General features: G+C 40.5%; 1 protein-coding gene across 1 annotated transcript in view; it reads left to right on the top strand.

Moving 5' to 3' along the window:
* Nucleotides 1–5110: 5110 nt before the first annotated feature.
* RAD50 (RAD50 double strand break repair protein) overlaps nucleotides 5111–22428 on the top strand; it is an 84578-nt gene continuing 67260 nt past the window's right edge. Inside the window, exons 1-2 of the mRNA XM_008014362.3 lie at nucleotides 5111–5615; nucleotides 7437–7520. Of these exons, the coding sequence (XP_008012553.3) occupies nucleotides 5487–5615; nucleotides 7437–7520 (213 nt within the window). The 5' untranslated portion in view covers nucleotides 5111–5486. The remainder of the gene's footprint in view (nucleotides 5616–7436; nucleotides 7521–22428) is intronic.

Raw genomic sequence — 22428 nt, 5'->3', positions numbered from 1 at the left:
TGTTTAATATTGAATAGAAGTGTTTTCATCTTTATTTAGAAGTTTGATGATGTTTTTATGACCAAAAATATGTCCTACGAACTTGTCTTGTGTTTATATCAACTAGCCTATGATAAAATTGGTTTCACTTCCCTTAAGTTGCAATTTCTAAGAACAAATCTATACTATTAAGCAAGGACTTACTACTGTACTAGACAAATACTGGTCTAAAGAAAGTTCATGTACCAGTATTAATATCAGAAAAAAGGCAGAAATATGTTAGAAAGTATTGTAAGAAGAAAGAGGTTCTCAGGTTGGGTGCGGTGGCTCAAGCCTGTAATCCCAGCACTTTGGGAGCCCGAGGTGGGTGGATCATGAGGTCAAGAGATTGAGATCATCCTGGCCAACATAGTGAAACCCCATCTCTACTAAAAATACAAAAATTAGCTGGGCGTGGTGGTGCATGCCTGTAGTCCCAGCTACTCGGGAGGCTGAGGCAGGAGAATTGCTTGAACCCAGGAGGCAGAGGTTGCAGTGAGCCAAGATCATGCCACTGTGCTCCAGCCTGGCAACACAGCGAGACTCCATCTCAAAAACAAAACAAAACAAACAAACAAACAAAACACAAAGAATAAAGAGGTTTGCTATTAGGTATAAAACAGTATTTCATGGTAGTTTTATTTTTCATTTCATTAATTTTAGTACCAGTGGAACCAAATATTTTTTGGAAGTAGTAGTTTACTAAGAAGTGGAGACTTGACTGATTTGCCTCTTAATTTTAAGGATTAATCATTTTTATTACAAATCTTTTCCACCCCAATCCTAGAGCTTTTATCTTAGTTTTATAGTTTCCATTGTTACAAATTTGAAATTTTTTTGTAATGGAACCTGGTTACCTTGTCATATCCATTTTTTTCCTTCAACTCACTACTTTTTCTAAAGTATTTTAAATTACAGACAGCATGACACACTATCACTAATACTTCCATATGCATCTCAAAAAAGATCATTTTCTTACATAGCAAAATATTATCATACCTAATACAATAAAATTAACAAGAACTATTATTATTTTTGAGACAGAGTCCTGCTGTGTCACCCAGGCTGGAGTGCAGTGGCGTGATCTTGGCTCACTGCAACCTCCACCTCTCGGGTTCAAGCAATTTTCCTGCCTCAGCCTCCTGAGTAGCTGGGACGACAGGCACCTGCCACCAGGCCCAGCTAATTTTTTGTATTTCTAGTAGAGATGGGGTTTCACTGTGTTAGCCAGGATGGTCTCAATCTCCTGGCCTCGTGATCCGCCTGCCCCGGAGAACTTTTTCATTATCTAATTTCCAGTCTACATTGAAATTTCCCCACATATCTCCCAATTTCCTTCACACATCTATGGCCAAACCAGTTTCCAAACTAGGACCATGTATTCCATTGGGGTGGTATGTATCTCAAATCTTTTAATTTGCAACAATATGTTTTTTAATAAGGGGGGTCTTTTAAAATCTACGACAGTCTTTGTTTTAATGATAATGATCTCCTGAGAGCCTGTGCCAGTGTCTTGTAACAGTTTCCACCTTCTGGATTTGCCTTTTCCAACCCTGTGTTGCTGTTAGCTTAATCCTTGTAATTCCTGTGAACTGAAAGTTACATCTAAAGGTATGATTAGATTCAAGTTCAAGTTTTTTCCCTTTTTAAGAAAGCAAAACTGCATAAGAGATGATGTTGGGTACTTCATGCTGAGACCAGAGACAAGCAATATCTTATCTCAGTGATTGCTAATTTCTTATGCTACTTGGGGTCATAAAATCCCCCTTTAAAAGTAGAGGTAATTACATTTATCACTTCTTTTTTTTTTTTTTTGAGACGGAGTCTCGCTCTGTTGCCCAGGTTGGGGTGCAGTGGCCAGATCTCAGCTCACTGCAAGCTCCGCCTCCCGGGTTTACACCATTCTCCTGCCTCAGCCTCCCGAGTAGCTGGGACTACAGGCGCCCGCCACCTCGCCTGGCTAGTTGTTTGTTTTTTTTTTTTTTTAGTAGAGACGGGGTTTCACCGTGTTAGCCAGGATGGTCTTGATCTCCTGACCTTGTGATCTGCCCGTCTCGGCCTCCCAAAGTGCTGGGATTACAGGCTTGAGCCACCGCGCCCGGCCTACTTCTTCTTTTATTGCTTCCAGAAATATCTTTCTGAAATTTTATCCACCAGAACTTACAGTGGTAAGTAAAATAAAGTATAGATTTGCTTTTTTCTTCCTACTGAAATCCAAGTATCCACAGTATTCATTTAAATGGTCTTGGTGGTTTATACAAATGTTTATATTTGTCAAAACTCATGGAATTATACCCTGGAAAAGGGTGAATTTTACTGTATGTCAATTATGCTTCAATAAATCTGACTTTTAAAAAATGGTCTCAGCTGGGTGCAGTGGCTCATGCCTATAATCCCAGCACTCTGGGAGGCCGAGGTGGGTGGATCACGAGGTCAGGAGTTCAAGACCAGCTTGACCAACATGGTGAAACCCCATCTCTACTAAAAATACAAAACGTTAGCCAGGCGTGGTGGTGCACACCTGTAATTCCAGCTACTCAGGAGGCTGAGGCAGGAGAATCGCTTGAACCCAGGAGGTAGAGGTTACAGTGAGCTAAGATCGTGCCATTGTACTCCAGTCTGGGTGACAGAGCCAGACTCCATCTCAAAAAAAAAAAAAAAAAAGAAAAGTTTCCACTTGAATAGTCAATTATTCAAAGAAGATACACAAATGGCCAATAAACACATGGAAAGATGCTACTAATCATTATTGAAATGCAAATCAAAACTACAATGAGGTGTCACTTCACACTCATCAGGATGGCTACTATCAAAAAAAAATAACAAGTGTTGGCAAGCATATGTAGAAATTGAAACCCTTGTGCACTATTGGTGGGAATGTCAAATGGTACAACCACTGTGGAAAACAGTATGGCAGTTCCTCAAAAAATTAAAAGTTGAATTACTGTATGATCTAATAATTCCACTTCCGGGTATATACCCAAAAGAACTGAAAGTAGGGTCCAGAAGTGACATTTGTATACCATTTATATATGACCACATTATTCACAATAGCTAAAATGTGAAAGCAACCCAAATGTCCATCAATAGATGGATAAGCAAAATGTGATGTGTACGGTAATGAATCTTATTCAACCTTAAAAACTATCAGAATTCTGATATATGCTACAGTGGTCCCCAACCTTTTTGGCACCATGGACCAGTTTCATGGAAGACAGTTTTTTCACAGACAGGAGTGGGGTGATGGTTTTGGGATGGAACTGTTCAACCTCAGATCATCAGGCATTAGATTCTCATAAGGAATGGGCAACCTAGATCCCTTGCATGGGGCAACCTAGATCCTTCTCATGGGCAGTTCAAAATAGGGTTTGGGGGTTGGGGACCCCTGGGCTGCAACATGGATGAACCTTGAGGACATTATAAGTGAAATGAGCCAAGTCACAAATAGATAAAAGCCGTATGATTCCACTTATATGAGGTACTTAGTAAAAAATTACAGAGACAGAAAGTAGAATGTTGGTTGTAAGGGGTTGGAGGATGTTGGGAAGAGAAGGTTATTGTTTAATGGGTAGTTTGTTTTGCAAAATGAGAAGATTTGTAGAGGTTGAAAGGTGGTGACGGTTGTACGTGAGTATACTTAACACCACTGAAACGTACACTTAAAAATGGTTAAGATAGTAAAAATTTTTTTTTTTTTTTGAGACAGAGTCTTGCTCTGTTGGCCAGGCTGGAATGCAGTGGTGTGATCTTGACTCACTGCAAGCTCTGCCTCTTGGGTTCACGCCATTCTCCTGCCTCAGCCTCCCAAGTAGCTGGGACTACAGGTGCCTGCCACCAGACCCAGCTAATATTTTGTATTTTTAGTAGAGATGGGTTTCACCGTGTTAGCCAGTATGGTCTCGATCTCCTGACCTCATGATCCACCCATCTCGGCCTCCCAAAGTGCTGGGATTACAGGCGTGAGCCACCGTGTTCGGCCAAGACTGTAAATTTTATGTGTATTTTACAATTTTTAAAATGAAAAAAAGGGCTTTAGTCTTTTATCATTGTTTTATTACATTTGCTTTGCCAAGTAAGACATTCCTATATAATTTTAATGTTTTCTTCCATTAGTTATTTTAAGTATGTTGTAATAACTGACACTTTCAGGTTTTTTAAACCTGGTACAGCAAGAGACTATTTCTCACTCCTCTTCCCCACTTGCATCCTTTGGCACATAAATTTATGTACTAGGTTCTGTAAATTATTTGCTTGGGATTGTGTGACTGGAGAAACATTTCCTACATTTTTCCAAGGCAGGCAGAGGCCAATTATACCACTACAGTAATTCCAAATTTTTGTTTCATTTAAATGTCCTCCACTATTGTTTCAGTAATTTTTATATATGTTCCTCTAGGCCCTTGCATGTGATATCCCTCCATTAAGTTTGTTTCCAAGAAAGCAATATTCTCAGTTACTTCTGAGACAGGTAATTTCTCTTTCCCTTATTTGTAAAGATATCTATTGCTGGGAGCACTGATTGGAATGGATTACCTCTACATTCTTCGCATTTGCAGCCTGCTTTTAGTTTTAGTTCCCAGACTTTTGGTCTCAAACACGCCTTTACACTAAAAAATTACCGGGGACCTCAAAGAGGGTGTACGTGAGTTATAATTATCAACATTTACTCAATTATAAATTAAAATTGATATTTCTAAGCGCAAGGAATACACATGCGCACATTCCATTAAACACCACTGCAATGGCGTCATCACATGTTATGTGATCACTGGAAATTACTATACGAACATTAGAGAATGAGAATGAAAAGGAAAATAGTTTGGACATGAACGGACCACCTTCTTGGGTCTCCAATCCACACCACCCCTTCCCCCCATTCCAGAAGTCCCAGTGTCAAGCTCTGAGAAGCGCCATCCGTCACAGGTTTTGGTCTTCCCTTCCAAAAGTCAGTACCTCTCCAAGCTGCCCATTCCCAGCAAAGATCTGGACGTCCGCTGCCCCTGGCAACAGCACCCTGCCCCCAGCACCCGGAAGTCGGAGCTGCGCACGCACGGCGGGCTTCCGATTTCCCGGCGTGCCCTAGGAGTGCGGCGTGGACGCGCGCGGGGCTAGAGACCCACGTGACCCGCAGGGCGGCCGAGGCGGGAAGCTGTGAGTGCGCGCGGTTGCGGGGTCGCGTTGCGGCTACTGCTTTGCGTCCCCAGCGGGCAGCCCCCGGCTGGTTCCCGCCTCCGCTCTCGCCACCGGCGGGAGAAGCAGCTAGTGTGGGAGGAAAGGCGCCATCTCCCGCCCCATCTCTCCCGCTCTTGGCCGGCCGGATCTTTTGGCTGTCCTGTGGCCTCGCTCCCCGCCCGGATCCTCCTGACCCTGAGATTCGTGGGTCTCACGTCCGGTGCACACCCTGCTTCGGCCTCAGTTAAGCCTTTGTGGGCTCCAGGTCCCCGGTGAGATTAGAAACGTTTGCAAACATGTCCCGGATCGAAAAGATGAGCATTCTGGGCGTGCGGAGTTTTGGAATAGAGGACAAAGATAAGCAAATTATCACTTTCTTCAGCCCCCTTACAATTTTGGTTGGACCCAATGGGGCGGGAAAGACGGTAAGTCTTCAGTAGCCGCCTTCAGTTTACAGGTCGCTACATCTTTCGGAGAATAAAATGGGGAGTTCAGAACTCTCCTTAGGAAGAGAAGCGTCCGTAGGGCTCCACAGGTGTAGGCCCTTAAAGTGCCTCGGGGCGTGGCCTGTAGGCTACAGCGACCTTGGGAGTTAGCCTGAGGCAGTCCCTGAAGGCTGTCGGTGCCTGTCCTGGGGACAAGGTTTACTTAAGAATCCCACAAGACAGGGAGCTGTCGCAGCTCACTCAGAGTTCAGTTCCCACTGGATGCCCTTTGGTCTGTATTGATGTTTTTTAACGCTGTCTCCTTGCTTTCAAAGCATAGCATTCACTACCCAGTAGTTGTCCCATACAAGAATTCTTTTAAAAGTTATAAAGTGATGTATATATATATGTGACTAAAGAGTTTCCAGGTATGCCAACTGTCCAAGCATGATACATGGAAAATAAATGACTTAAAAATGTAACCGATATAGTGGCGCTTAACTTGGAAAACTTCTGTTCTTAAAACGCAGTCAACAATTTAAAGTTGGTGCACGACTGACTTATTTCTTTTAAAGCCCTGGGAATATTTAGAAATTTGAATGGAAAAAATAACAAAGAGGCATTTTGGTCAGAAATAGTGGCTTAAGAAAAAGCAAGACAATGTCAGTATAGCAGGGAGAAGAGTCTAAAGGAAGGATTTGCGAAGAGTGTAGAAAGAGAGAAAGTTGAGAATTGAATGTCAAACTTGTTTACTTCTGTTTTTGAAAAATGTTATTTGTTGAATGCTTGTTGTGTACTTAGCATTGTACTAAATACTAGCAGAAGGGAGAGTAGTACTGTGTAGTGTATATGAGGACTGGCTGCCTCAATACAAATTTTTTGCTTCGTTTGTTAGTTGACTGTTGGCGAGTGACCTCACTGCTCTGTGCCTTAGTTTTCTCATTCATAAAATGGAGATTAAAAATAGTTTCTACAGCTGGGCACGGAAGCTCACGCCTGTAATCCCAGCACTTTGGGAGGCCGAGGCGGGTGGATCACCTGAGGTCAGGAGTTGGAGACCAGCCTGGCCAAGATGACGAAACCCCATCTCTAATAAAAATAAAAAATTAGCCAGGCATGGTGACACACGCCTGTAATCCCAGCTCCTGGGGAGGCTGAGGCGGGAGAATCGCTTGAACCCAGGAGGCGGAGGTTGCAGTGAGCCGAGATCATGCCATTGCACTCCACCAGCCTGGGTGACAGAGCAAGACTGTCTCAAAAAAAAAAAAAAAAAAAAGAGTTTCTACAGGCTGGGCTCGGTGCCTGACGACTGTAATCCCAGCCCTTTGGGAGGCTGAGGCTGGAGGATTGCTTGAGCACAGGAGGTCAAGGCTGCAGTAAGCCATGATCATGGAGCTGCACTCTATCCTGGGCAGCAGAGTGAGACCCTGTCTCAAACAAACAAAAAGTTTTTACAGCCTAGAGTTAATGTGAGAATTAAATAAATATATGTAAGAGCGCTTAGTACAATTCAGTACTTAACTGTTAGCCATTCTTATTATTAAATTAGTTTAAAGGGTTTCAGTTGAAAATAATTATTTTTTTCCCAAGTAACAATTCTTCGTATTAGGATAACTTCTTAGTTATATAGCATTTCTGTGAACTTACAGCAATGATTCTTTAAACACTTAATCAAATCTTTATTACAGGTTTTATAATGTCAGATTTTATCTGTCTTTTATAGTTTCCATGATAAGTAATATTTTCATAATGAATTCATATTTTATGATAAACTTCTGTGATTCTCTTATAACGAAGTGATGTAATTTTCTATTTCTTCAGACCATCATTGAATGTCTAAAATATATTTGTACTGGAGATTTCCCTCCTGGAACCAAAGGAAATACATTTGTACATGATCCCAAGGTAATGGTGCTAGTACAATGTTGTATTTTTATAATTATAAAAATGATAGTAGCTTATTGTAGAAAACTTGGCATTGAAGAAGTATAAAGAGAGATGAAAGTCAGCCACACACAGTTTTAGCACCCAGTAATAATCATTGTTGACATTTTCATGTATTTTCCTCCTCCTTTAAATACTGTTTTATATAGCTGATGTCATACTCTTAATTTTGTATGCTGGGTTCTTTTTCCCCCACTAACCGTATCATGAAGTCCCATGTCATTAAAAAACTATCATCTGGGTCTTTGGTATGTGAGTGCTTCTTTTGATCTTTATACTGTTTTGTATGTCTGAGATATTTTCTACTTAAAGTTCATGAACACTTTAATAGTTCTATAATTTTCTTACATTAAAGTGCTTTCAGTTTTTCATTAAAATGTACCATGATAAACCAGGCATGTGGGCGTGTGTGGGTACTCCCAGATAGCTCTAGAGACTGAGATGGGAGGATTGCTTCAGCCCAGGAATTCAGGGCTAGCCTGGGCAATATAGTGAGACCCACTGTCTAGAAAAAAAAGTACCATGATAAAAATCTTTGTGTATGAATCATTGTTTGAATTATGGTGTTTATACTATTAGTGTATGTAAGGACATAGAATTTGGTCTATAGGTTTGTTTTTGCACATATAGAAATGAAACAACAATACATATATGTGTGTGTATATATATAGTTTGGTTTTAGTGGGATCATATGCCTCTCTCGCTGCTCCCTGACCCCAGTTCCACTATGTTTTTGTTATGTATTCTTCCAAGCTTTTTCCTGCTTATGAAACCATGCCTATGTGAGCATATAAATTCATTCACACATACATACTTTAGCACATTAATATAATTTTATACTTCTGTTTTATTGTTTTTCGTTACTAAATTGTATTCCATTGAGTTTATATCTTAGTTTATTAACTGACTCCCTGTTATTATTTGTTTCCACTTTTGTGTGATTAAACTCTGTAATTATGAAAGTATGAATTTTCCTCTTAGAAATGTAATAGTATTTAGTACATTTACTGAGTCCTCTCTATAATGACTATTTCCCACCTTCTTTCTCCTTAAATTTACAATCTGCTTTCCTTGATTGATGATCTTGCTTTGTACTTTACTGAGAAATAGGAAGAATCAAATGAAAATTCTCTTATTTTCCAATCATCAAATCTACAAAACTAGTATACATACTGTTTTTTCTTGTCTGTTAAGGATAAATTATTTGTTGTTTTATCTAAACATCTTGGACGCTCCTTGGAGGGTAGATCTCATTGATCCATCTTATCCACCCAAGGATTTTCCCCTTTAGGTTTTCCTTCTCTCTCCTGGATCAGCAGTTTCTCTTGATGGATCATTCACATCAGCATATAAACATGCTCCGGTAGCTCTAGTCTTCAAACAAAAAACTCTCCCTTTACTCCAATTCACCCTCTAGCCATTACCTTTTCTCTGTTCCAATATATAGCAAAATTCTTAAGATTTGTATGTACTCATCGCCTTTACTTCATTGACTCCCATTTTTCCCTCAGTCTACTCCATTCAGGTTTTCTTTTTTTCCTCCACTAAAAGTGCTCTTGTAAGGTTACCGATAATTTCTATGCGCCAGATAGAGTGGTCAGTTTCTAATTCTCATTAACATCTTGTCAGATTTGACACAGTTGGCTATTTCTTTTTTAAAAAATATTTCCTTCTTGGCCGGGCGCGGTGGCTCAGGCCTGTAATCCCAGCACTTTGGGAGGCCGAGACGGGCGGATCACGAAGTCAGGATATCGAGACCATCCTGGCTAACCTAGTGAAACCCTGTCTCTACTAAAAAATACAAAAAACTAGCCGGGCGAGGTGACGGGCACCTGTAGTCCCAGCTACTCGGGAGCCTGAGGCAGGAGAATGGTGTAAACCCGGGAGGCGGAGCTTGCAGTGAGCTGAGATCCGGCCACTGCACTCCGGCCTGGGTGACAGAGCGAGACTCCGTCTCAAAAAAAAAAAAAAAAATTTCCTTCTTGGCTTTTGTGACACTATAATCTCATAGTTTTCTTCTTTCTCACTGGCTATACTTTAGTCTTTGTTGGGTCTAACTTTGCTTGATTTCCTTTTTTTTTTTTGAGATGGGGTCTTGCTCTGTAGCCCAGGCTGGAGTGCAGTGTGGCATGATCTTGGCTCACCACAACCTCTGTCACCCGGGTTCAAACTATTCTTGTGCCTTAGCCTCCCGAGTAGCTGGGATTACAGGTGGTGCCACCACACCCAGCTAATTTTTGTATTTTTAGCAGAGACGGGGTTTCATCATGTTGGCCAGATGGGTCCCGACCTCCTCACCTCAGGTGATCCGCCTGCCTTAGTCTCCCAAAGTGCTGGGATTATAGGCTTGAGCCACCACACCCAACCTGCTTGATTTTCTAAAAGCCAATGTGACACAAGAGTTGGCCATCTTTGCATTAACCATCTTCCCTATCTCTCTTGGATGAGCTTATTCAGTCTAACGGCTTTAAGTACTGGTTATATGCTGGTAACTCCCATATTTATATATTTGACCCTGACTTCTTTCCTTAGATCTAGACGTATATGTCTAGCTGTTTGTTTGGATATTTAATGGGCATCTCAAATTTAACATGTTCAAAACAGAACTCTCGATTCCTTGTACACACTTCCTGCCTGCATTCTCAGCTCTGTTACTACCTCAGTACCCGACCCCCACCAGTTTTGTAAATGATGTCATCATCCATACATAAGCAATTCTTACTTACCTTTCTAAAATATGTCAGAATTTGTCTACTTCATTCCATCGGCCACTGTGTTCCTGTTCCAAGCCACCATCATATTCCCTTTCAACTATTAGAATCGTCTCCTAACTTGTTTTCCTGCCCTCCTTCTTGAAGCTCTCTCTTTTTCACAGAGTAATCAGAGTTGTCTTTTTTAAATATTCATTCAAGAAGGAATGAGTTGTTCAAAATCTGGGAGGAAGACATTCTATTCAGTCTAGGTACAGAGTTACTGAGCATGGTTGATGTGTTCAAGGAATCACAAGGAAGAACAAGGGAAAGTGGTAGAAAGTGAAGTTAGAAGGATAAAAGGGACTAGATCCTGTAGGTCCTTGGATTCTAGTCTTATTTAAATAGGAATCTGTCTATTAGGAGATTTTGAGCCGGGAAAGGACATGATCTGATTTATGTTTTAAAGTGCTCAGTCTGGTTGCTGAGAGAAGACTATCTGTAGGTAGCAAAGGTAGGAGGGCAGAGACAAATCTTTAAGAGGATTTTGTGATGATACAGGTGAGAAATATAGGTGGCTTGATTAAGGGAGTGGTAGAATGGTGAGAATTGTTTGGATTTAGTATGTATTTTGAAAGTAGAACCAACAAATTAGCTAATGGTTTGGATAATGGTGTCTGAAAGAAGTAAAAGCATCACGCATTAACTCCAAAGTTTTTGACTTGAACAACCGGATAAAATAGTTTTGTCATTTACTGTAATAGGGGCACTGTGGAAAAAAGATTTGGGTGGATCTAGTTTAAACATGTGAATTAGGGATATGTGTTAAATATCTGAAGGAGATGTCCAGTTGGCAAACAAAAGTCGTTCAGGAAGGAGATTAAGACTGGAGAAAGAAAATTAGGAATCATTAATGTATACAGGTAGTTCTACATAGTTAACTTTTAAAGCCTGATGAGATCAAATAGAGAGTGAATATGGAAAAGATATTCAAGACCTGAATCTAGAGCACTAGAGCTGACAAAGCCTTTAGAAATTGGGAAGAGTAGGAGAAGCTAGCAAAAGATAGTAAAAGAGCAATTAGTTAAGTAAGGAAAACTGAGAGGGTGGTGTCTTGGAAGACAAGAGAATAAAGTGCTATAAGGAGGAAATCATCAACTGTGTAAAATATGTTGATAGCTCAAGAAAGAAGAGGAGTGTTTGGATATGTGGAGTCCTTTGTTGCTCTTGACAAAACCAGTTCCAGTAATCAGAAAAGATAAGGAAGTGAAACAATTATTTTACAAATTTTGTTGTAAGTGGACACAGAGATAGGACAGTAGCTGAAGAGGTTTACAGGATAAAGGAAAGTTTTGTTGTTGTTGTGGTTTTGTTATGTTTTTAAAAGCAGGATATACTAGAGTATTTATAGACTGTTGGGAGTGACTCTGGACGGAAACATTGATGCAGGAGAGGGGATAATTACAGAGTACAATTCTTCGGTAGGCAAAAAGAGATAAGATCCATTGCCCAACTGGAGAGGATACCAGGAACATCACTATTATGCATTGTAACAGGGTTGTTAGGCAGAGTATATGATTGGAAACTTTAGTAGTGAAAGAATGAATAAATTCTCTTTTGATTGCTTCTATATTCTCAATGAAAAAAGAATGAAGTTACTGGTTGAGATTGGCAGAAGGTGTTGATTGAGCCTAGAAAACATAGAGTAGTTTTTAACCTCAATGAGTAAATCGATTAAGGGAGGTGTTCTGGGATTACATGACAGTGTCAGGGGTTTTGTGAAAATTTAAAGAGAGACCAGCCAGTCATGATTATGTATGTTTTTTCAGTCTTGTTCAGCCCAAGCACTGAATAAGTTGGAAAGTTGCGTTTATCCACAGTTGGGGATTTGGTAAATACAATGAAGATAATGAAAAGCAAGGAATTGAGTACTGATATGGTTTGGAGTTGTGTCCTTCCAAATCTCATGTTGAATTGTAACCCCCATTGTTGGAGGAGGGGCCTGGTGGGAGGAGGTTGAATCATGGGGGTGGATTTCCCTCTTGCAGTTCTTGTGATAGTGAGTGAGTTTTTATGAGATCTGGTTGTTTAAAAGTGTGTAGCACCTTCGCCTTCACTCTTTTCCTCCTGCTCTGGCCATGTAAGATGTGCCATCTTCACCTTCGCCTTCTGCCATGATTGTAAGTTTCCTGAAGCCTAGAAAAGCCAGTCATGCTTACTGTGCAGCCTGCAGAACCATGAGCCAATTAAACCTCTTTTCTTTATAAATTACCCAGTTTCAGGTATTTCTTTGTAGCAGTGAGAAAACAGACTAATACAGAAAGTTGGTACCGAGAGTAGGGTATTGTTATAAAGATAGCTGAAAATGTGGAAGTAACTTTGGAACTGGGTAATGGGCAGCGGTTGGAACAGTTTGGAGGGCTCCAAAGAAGACAGGAAGATGAGGGAAAGTCTGGAACTTCCTAGAGACTTGTTAAATTATTTTGACCAAAATGCTAACAGTGATAGGAATAATGAAGTCTAGGCTGAGGAGGTCTCAGATGGAGATAAGGAGCTTACTGAGAACTGGAGTAAAGGTTACTCTTGCGATACTTTAGCAAAGAGACTGGCAGCATTGTGCCCCTGCTCTAGGAATCTGTGGAACTTTGCACTTGAAAGAGATGATTTAGAGTATTTGGTCGAAGAAACTTCCAGGCAGCAAAACATTCAAGACGTGGTTTGGCTGCTTCTAACAGTGTAGCTCATATGTGTGAGCAAAGAGATCTGAAACTGGAACTTATATTTAAAAGGGAAGCAGAGCATAAAAGTTTGGAAAATGTTCTGCCTGACCATGTAGTAGAAAAGTAAAACCCATTTTCTGGGGAGAAATTCAAGCCGGCTGCAGAAATTTGCATAAGTAAAAAGGAGCAGAATGTTTAATAGCCAAGACAATGGGGAAAATGGCTAGAAGGCATTTCAGAGACCTTCACAGCAGCCTCTCCCATTAAAGTACACTGCTCCCTGTGTTTCAGCCACTCTAGCTCCAGCCATGGCTAAAAGGACCCCAGATACATCTCAGGCTGCTGCTCCAGAGGCTGCAAGCTGTAAGCCTTGGCAGCTTCCACATGATGTTAAGCCTGTGGTTGCACAGAGGACAAGAGTTGAGGCTGGGGAGCCTCCACCTAGATTTCAGAGGATGTATGGAAATGCCTGGATGTCCAGGCAGAAGTCTGCTGCAGGCACAGAGCCCTCATGGAGAAGCTCTACTAGGGCAGTACAGAGGGGAAATGTGGGGTTGATCCCCCACATGGTATTCCCAATGGGGCACTGCCCAGTGGAACTGTGAGAAGAGGGCCACTATCCTCCAGACCCCAGAATGGTAGAACCACCAACAGCTTGCACTGTGTGCCTGGAAAAGCCACACACACTCAACACCAGCCATTGAGAGCAGCTATGGGAGCTGAGCCCTGCAGAGCCACAGGGGCGGAGCTGCCCAAGGCCTTGGGATCCCACCTCTTGCGTCACTGTGGCCTGGATGTGAGACATGGAGTCAGAGGATATTATTTTGGAGCTTTAAGATTTCGGATCAAGAGGTCAGGAGATCAAGACCATCCTGGCCAACATGGTGAAGCCCCACCTCTACTAAAATACAAAAAATTAGCTGGGCGTGCTAGCACGCACCTGTAGTCCCAGCTACTCGGGAGGCTGAGACAGGGGAATCACTTGAACCCAGGAAGCGGAGGTTACAGTGAGCTGAGACTGTGCCACTGCACTCCAGCCTGGTGACAGAGCGAGACTTCGTCTCAAGAAAAAAAAAAAGATTTGGCTGGGCACAGTGGTTCATGCCAGTAATTCCAGCACTTTGGGAGGCTGAGGCAGGCAAATCACAATGTCAGGAGATCGAGACCATCCTGGCTAGCACAGTGAAACCCCATCTCTACTAAAAATACAAAATATTAGCTTGGCGTGGTGGAAGGTGCCCGTAGTCCCAGCTACTTGGGAGGCTGAGGCAGGAGAATAGCATGAACCCGGGAGGTGGAGCTTGCAGTGAGCCAAGATCGTGCTACTGTACTCCAGCCTGGGCGACAGAGCGAGACTCTGTCTCAAAAGTAATAATAATAATAATAAATAAAAATTTAATGACTGCCCAGCTGGGTTTTGGACTTGCATGGGGCCTGTAGCCCTTTGTTTTGGCTGATTTCTCCTTTTAGAACATGCATATTTACCCAATGCCTGTACCCCCATTGTATCTTGGATGTAATAACTTGTTTTGATTTTACAGATTCATAGACCAAAGGGACTTGCCTTGTCTCAGATGAGACTTTAGGCTGTGGACTTTTGAGTTAATGCTGAAATGAGTTAAGACTTGGGGGACTGTTGAGAAGAGATGATTGTATTTTGCAGTGTGAGAAGGACATGAGATTTGGGAGGAACCAGGGGTGGAATGATATGGTTTGGATTTCTGTCCTTCCAAATCTCATCTCAAATTGTAATCCCCAATGTTGGAGGAGGGACGTAGTTGGGATGATTGGATCATGGGGGTGGATTTCCCCCTTGCTGTTCTCATGATAGTGAGTAAGTTCTCATGAGATCTGGTTGTTTAAAAATCTGTCACAATTCCCCCTTTACTCTTTTTTTCCTGCTCTGGCCATGTAAGATGTGCCAGCTTCCCCTTTGCCTTCTGCCATGATTGTAAGTTTCCTGAGGCCTCCCCAGTCTTGCTTCCTGTACAGCATGTGGAACTGTGAGCCAATTAAACCTCTTTTCTTTTTTTTTTTTTCTAAAATGAAGTCTTGCTCTGTTGCCCAGGCTGGAGTGCAGTGGCGTGCTCTCGGCTCACTGCAAGCTCCACCTCTCGGGTTTACACCATTCTCCTGCCTCAGCTCCCAAGTAGCTGGGATTACAGGCGCCCACCACCATGCCCGGCTAATTTTTTGTATTTTTAGTAGAGACTGGGTTTCACCGTGTTAGCCAGGATGGTCTCGATCTCCTGACCTCATGATCCGCCCACCTTGGCCTCCCAAAGTGCTGGGATTACAGGCGTGAGCCACCACGCCCAGCTACCTCTTTTCTTTATAAGTTACCCAGTTTCAGATTTTTTTCTATAGCAGTGCAAGAATGTACTAATACAACTATAATCTTAATATATTGACTTAATCCTCCTGTATGTAATCAATATCTCATCATCGCATCAGGGCTCTAGCACCCGATATGGGCTGACTGCATCCCTGTATGCCAGTCTTCCTTACCCTGTGTAGGCTCTGACTCTTCATTCTGACTCCCTCACAGGATGCTTTCCTGTTCTGTATAGACTTTGACTTCCGGTGCTGGATCACGTCCTCATTCCCCACCCTTCTCTGATACCAGGTGACCTCTTACAGGGATACCAACTGTACTCTGTGACCTGAATCTCCCCAGATCTGTGTCACTGAGAGGGTCACTCTTCCCAGTCTGATACTTTATACCAGGCGGCTTCTTGCAAGAATGCCCTCTCTACTCTATGATCTGACTTCCCCCTAGCCGACTTACCCCTCACATGGGCCCCTTTCTCATCATTATCAGGCTCTGAATCCACATGCTATTCCGTGGTGTGGACACTACTTCTGAGCTGGATCCTCCCTATATGTGGATTCCTCTTTCATCCTGCTGGAACTCTGATACCATTGGACTCTTGAAACTCTGTGCTAAGCTCTTTCCCCGTGAGGGTACCTTTCTCAGCCTACTCAAGCTCATTTATTCCACTCTAGGCTGAGTTTTAGGTGCCTTAACCTTCAGCTGGGATGAGCACACACCTTCTTCTGCTCCACCTAATGGTTTTACAGCTAGATTGTTTGGAGAAAGAAGAGTTTTTCTTATTTTTTATTTTATTTTATTTTTGATAGAAATTGTTCTGAAGTATAATACACATTTCTTTGTTTTAATAATTCAATCTAAATTACACTTTTTGAAGTGACTCTTCTTCAGTAAGAATGTCAACAACAATATGGTGATAGAAATGCTACAGGATAGCCCTTGCTTGAATTCTGTTTACTAATTTGATGTTTGCCAGGTAGCTAGGTCCTCGAAAGGTAGACACCATGGAGAACGAATATATGTGTATTTGGCTTGCTAGTCAGGAACAGTGTAAACAAATTAATTTTTTGCGGTATAAATACATAGTTCCTTGGTTTAGCTGCTGTGGATTAAACCCTCAGCAGAACACTCTCCTTATAATGAAATGACAGAGTCCAGTCTCTGGGCTTTCAAAACTTTATACTGACCTTTGGCGACCTCCTCATTGAAATGTCTGTATCCTAAGAGGCTGTTTCTGAGTAGCCACTTTACTTCCATCCTCAATGCTAAAACCCTTGTCCAGGCTGCCTTCCTAACTCTCCTCGATTACTCCCTGCTTCATGTCTTGACTCAGTTCACTCTGTTCACCCTAAAGACAAAATAATTCTTCTAAAATGCATATCTACTTCATGCAGTTCCCCTGGTTCAAACCATTTAGTGCCATCATCTTAAGTCCAGAAGCCTTACTGTGTTTAGAAGGCTGTTAATTTCTGAAACGTTTTGTGATGGTACTCCTCTTTTCCCTACTTTCTATGCCAAACATTCTGAAATTTCTGTAATCACGTAGTGACTCAGATCTTTTCATCTGGTTAACTCCTACTCATCTGTCAGGTTTCATTTAAACATTCACTTCCTTTAGAATACCTTCCCTGAGCTCTCCTAGATAGGTTAGATGCCCTTGCTTTGTACTCCCAGATTATCCTGTACTTCACTTATGATGGTGTTTTTAGCATACCTTCTCTACATTTAACCTATCTTCCATGCTCCAGAGGAAAAAAGTCTATCATTTTGAACCAAAACAACACATGAAACCTACAAAGTGCCTGTAAATATTTGTTGAGTGATTAATTGAATTAATATCAAAGTTAAATTCATGCCAAGAAGTCATTAAAAAGTCAACAAAGAATATTTCCTGATTTTTTTTTTTTCAAAGCAGAATCCAGTACTTCTGATTTGGGTTGCAACAAAATAATGAGTGTCACACTTATACTTTCAAGATGAATAACTGTAACACTGGAAAAGTATGTGAAACAACTATTTGCAGGCATTGGACAACAGATAATGCAGGGCTGTATTATTTGAGAAAGGAAAAAACATAAAAGGTGATTCTGCATTCATTCCAGCTTTCTACCTAGGAACATTTTGTAAACTTTGGCACATGGAACTGGAATCCAGTAGAGAGCTGGGCAGAATTGGGCATCACTAGGCAGATGAAACAAAGATAGGATTTTGGATTTGCCAAAGTGACTGGAAATTGTAGAGCAGAGTACTGAAGTAGGGTTGCTGTGCAGAGATGGTGTACCAAAAGTCTGCATAAGGATCTTTTGAGTCTTTGGCCAAATAGTAAGCTGTCCATGTATAGGATGAGATGTCATGAGGGCTAGCAGAGAACAACTATCAAGGTGGGAAGTGGGGCTGTGAGTGGTGTATTCTAAAGGTCACACAGTGCTGCAAGACATTTGAGTCCTGATATGCCAGAATGGAGTGACCTTGTGGAACTCTCCAATGTTCACTTGAGACCTCAGAAAGGCCCACCTAAGAAATGCTGAAACCAAGTTTTGATAGAATCAAGCTAATCAAGCCAGTAAATCAACTGAGTGCTAGAACAAAACTCAAGACTTTTTAACGGAAGTCTGCTCAATCCAAGCTCTCAATGTGGCATCTATAATGTGCAGAATATAATTTTTAAAATTAGTGGGAATATGCAAAAGAAAATGTGATCTACACCCTAGAAGGGAAAAGTGAGTAGAAACAGATCCAGAGATGACAGATTTTGGAATTAGCAGACAAGGATTTTTTTTTTTTTTTTTTTTTAGATGGAGTCTCACTCTGTTTCTCAGGCTGGAGTGCAGTGGCGCGATCTCAGCTCACTCACTGCAGCCTCTGCCTCCCGGGTTCAAGCAATTCTTCCTGAGCCTCCCGAGTAGCTGGGACTTCAAGCAATTCTTCTTCCTGAGCCTCCCGAGTAGCTGGGACTACAGGCGCCCACCACCATGTGTGGCTAATTTTTTTTTTTTTTTTTTTTGTATTTTTAGTAGAGATGGGGTTTTACCGTATTAGCTAGCCTGGTCTTGTAATCCACCTGTCTTGGCCTCACAAAGTGCTGGGATTACAGGCGTGAGCCACCACACCCGACTAGATTTTTTTAAAGCTATGATAAGCTCAAGGACTTAAAGGAAAAGATGGACATAATGTGTGGGAAGACATCTAAACAGAGTAATAAAAACTGTTAAAAAAAGACCCAAGAAGCTGAATGCATCACAAGCAGCATAAACATACCTATGTTGTACATTACATTCAAATTGCTCAAAACTAAAGATAAAATCTTAAAAACAGGTGGAGGAAAAAGTAACACATTATGCAGAGGGAAAGAATAATGAGTATGATTACTTCTTATGAAAAGCAATCTAAACCTGAAAACAGTGGGACAGCACCTTTAAGGTGTTGGGGAATAAAAGTTAAACTATATCCAGGAAAAATATTCTTTGAAAATTGAAGGTGAAATGGAGAAAATTTTCAGATTTAAAAAAAATGGTAGAGGTAATTTGTTACAGACAGGCTTGCACTATAGTAATTGTTAAAGGAAGTTTTTGAGGCTGAAGAAAAGTGATTGTAAATTAGTCCTAGAGTAAAAGCTGCTCTAGGCCCCCCTTTACAGACCTTAAAAACAAAAGTTCAAAAGAATCCAACTGTTTGTTGCTCAAAAAACTTAGCTGCATGCCAGAACAAAGTTCAATACTCATTAAAGGAATAAAACAAAATCTTTCACCCAACAATGCAAAATTCACAATCAAAAGTTAACAAGCAGAGAAGCGGGGAAATAGGACCCATAACCAGAGAAAAATCAATCATATGAACAGGTCCAAAATGAAAGAAATAATAGAAGTAGTAGATTAAAACCCTAAAACCGTATTATAAATCTTATAAATATGCTCATAGATATAAAGGAAAAACATAATCATAATGAGAAAAATAGAAAATAATTTTAAAAACCCAAATAATGTAAATGGAATAACTGCTTTTGTATATAATGGTACAAATAGGTTAAAAGCAAAAGGATGGAAAAAAAATACTGTGCCAACTAATGAAAAGAGAGCTGAAGTGACCATATTAATACCAGGCAGAATACATCAGAACTAGGGAAAATGAGACATTTTATGATGATAAGAGGTCAATTTACTGCAAGGACACAAAAATTCTAAATGTTAAACTTCCAGATATATGAGGCAGAAACCTATGAAACAGAATGAAGAAATACACAAATCTGCAAGTTTAGCTGGAGATCTCAATACCCGTCTCAATAGAGAAACAGAAGAAGCAGATGAAATGTCAGTAAGTATATGGAAAATTTTAACAACACTGTTAACCAAATCAACCTGATTGACATTTATAGGACATTCCGTTGAACAACAGCAGAATACACGTTATTTTCAAGTGCATGTGGAACATTCTCCAAGATAGTCCAACATTCTGGACCATAAAACAAGTGTCAATAAATTGGACTGAACTATTCAGGAATTAATAGCTTCTCCACTAAGAAATTTTTCTTACTTTACAATTACTTAATAATATGAGGGAGAGATGCAGAGATCATATAACTATCCCATACTTCATCGAACTTTCTTCCATTAGTTTTAGCATCTACTGTTTCTTACCTGAATAAATTATTATGATAGCTATCAAATACAGGCATACCCCATCTTATTGTGCTCTTCAGAGGTGTGTGGCAACTCTGCATCTAACAAGTCTATTGGCGCCATTTTTCCAACAGCATGTGCTCACTTTGTGTCTCTGTGTCACATTTTGGTAATTCTCACAACATTTCAAACTTTTTCATTATTATTGTATCTGTTATAGTGATTTGTGATCAGTGATCTTTGATGTTACTACCCTAATTGTTTTAGTGTGCCACAAACCATCCACATATAAGAGGTGAACTAAATCCATAAATGTGTGTATTCTGACTGCTTTACTGACCTGCCATCCCCCTGTCTGTTGATAAAGAGATTGAAGTTAGTCTAGGCAACATGGTGAAACCACATCTCTACAAAAACTACAAAAATTGGCGGGATGTGGTGGCATGCACCTATAGTCCCAGCTACTTGGAGGACTGAAGCAGAAGGATCGCTTAGGACTTGGAGTTCGTGGATGCAGTGAGGTGACTGCACTCCAGCCTGAGTGACAAAGTGAGACCCTGTCTCAAAAAAATAAATAAATAAATGGATTGAAGTTAATACCCTCAGTAATGAGATAAATGGAAATGATGTCCTATCTGATGAGATGCAGAAAAAGGAACTCATCATCACTTGTATAATATTCCTGCCAAAGATACATAACCTGATTCTAGTCATGAGGAAATATTACACAAATTTTGGGAGGTGTTCTACAAAATAATGGTCTGTACTTTTCAAAATTATCAGTCATGAAAGTCAAGGAAAATCTGAGCAACTGTTTCAGGCTGAAAGAAAGTAAAGAGACATAACCATCAAATACAAAATGTAATTCTGAACTGGATCCTTTTGCTGTAAAGCACATACTGGGACAAATGAATTAGGCAGTAGAAAAAGAAAAAGCCAATCAGTGTAATTTGCCACATTAACATAATAAAGAAGAAAAATTATATGAGCATCAATAGATACAGAAAAAGCATTTCAATGTAATACTCATTCATGACAAAAACTCTCAGCATAACTAACGGAGGAATAGTTATTCATTCCTGATTAATTCAGTCCAAAAGCCATTAGGTAGGACTGAGTGAGGAAGGCACCCACAAAACTACCCTAGAGATGAATAGATGATAGAATTAGTAGATAAGAACCTTAAAATCTTATTATAAATCTTACAACTATCTTCATAGATACAAATAAAAACATAAAAATAAAAACATAACATGAGAAAGATGGAGGGCAATAACCAAAAAACCCTAAATAGAGTAAAAGGAATAACAGTGTTTTTATATATAATAGTACAGATGGGTTAAAGACAAAAGGATGGAAAAAAATATACTGTGCCAACTAATGAAAAGAATGCTGAAGTGACCGTATTAATATAAGACAGAAAACATCAGAAAAAATAGGTGTTTATATGATGTTTGAATGTCTGTTCATTGTTGGTCTTTTAGGTCTTGTAAGATGATGATCATTTTCTACTACTTTCAGTTTAAGGGGGCATATTAAATTTTTTTCAACAGACTTTAAACTTTGTTTTGTAGGTCAGCTTTGGGTTTATAGCAAAATCGAGCAGAAAGTACAGTTTCTGTATATTCCCTGCATGTATACACAGCCTCCTCTACTGTCAGCATCTAATTTTTTGTGGATACTTCGCCTCATTCAAATAATCCAGGATAATCTTTCTATTTTAAAGTCAAGTGATTGACACCCCAGTTCCATCTGTAATGTTAATTCTCTTTTGCTGTGTAATGTAACGTTCACAAATTCAAGGGATTAGAATATGGACGTCTTTGGAGAACCATTATTTTACGTGCCACAGCTGAGTTAAAGGTAACTTATCACATATTGGAACAACTGGCAAAACTTGAATGGGATTTGTGGACCATGTGGTAGTAATATATCAGTATCAGTTTCCTGATTTTTGTGGTTGAAAATGTCCTTATTTTGTAGGAAATACTGGTGTTGGGACGTCAGATCAGCAACTTACTCTCATGTGGTTTGGGGGGCAGGAAAGCTGTTTATACTGTAGTTCTATGTATTAGTCCATTTTCATGCTGCTAGTAAAGACATACCCAAGACTGGGCAATTTACAAAAGAAAGAGGTTTAATGGACTTACAGTTCCATGTGGCTGGGGAGGCCTCACAATCATGGTGGAAGGTGAAAGACATGTCTTACATGGTGGCAAACAAGAAGAGAGCTTGTGCAGGAAAATTCCCCCTTATAATAACCTTCAGATCTCATGAGACTTACTATCACAAGAACAGGGAAGGACCTGCCCCCGTGATTCAATTATCTCCCACCTGGTTTCTCCCACAACACATGGGAATTCAAGATGAGATTTGAGTGGGGACACAGCCAAACCATATCATTCCATCCCTGGCCCCTCCCAAACTCATGTCCTCACATTTCAAAACCAATCATGCCTTCCCAACGGTCCCCCAAAGTCTTATTTCAGCGTTAACTCAGAAGTCCACAGT

This window comes from Chlorocebus sabaeus, chromosome 23, assembly GCF_047675955.1.
Source record: "Chlorocebus sabaeus isolate Y175 chromosome 23, mChlSab1.0.hap1, whole genome shotgun sequence".
Lineage (NCBI taxonomy): Eukaryota > Metazoa > Chordata > Mammalia > Primates > Cercopithecidae > Chlorocebus > Chlorocebus sabaeus.
The sequence above is the reverse complement of the archived record's forward strand: the minus strand, read 5'-3'. Positions and strand labels throughout refer to the sequence as shown.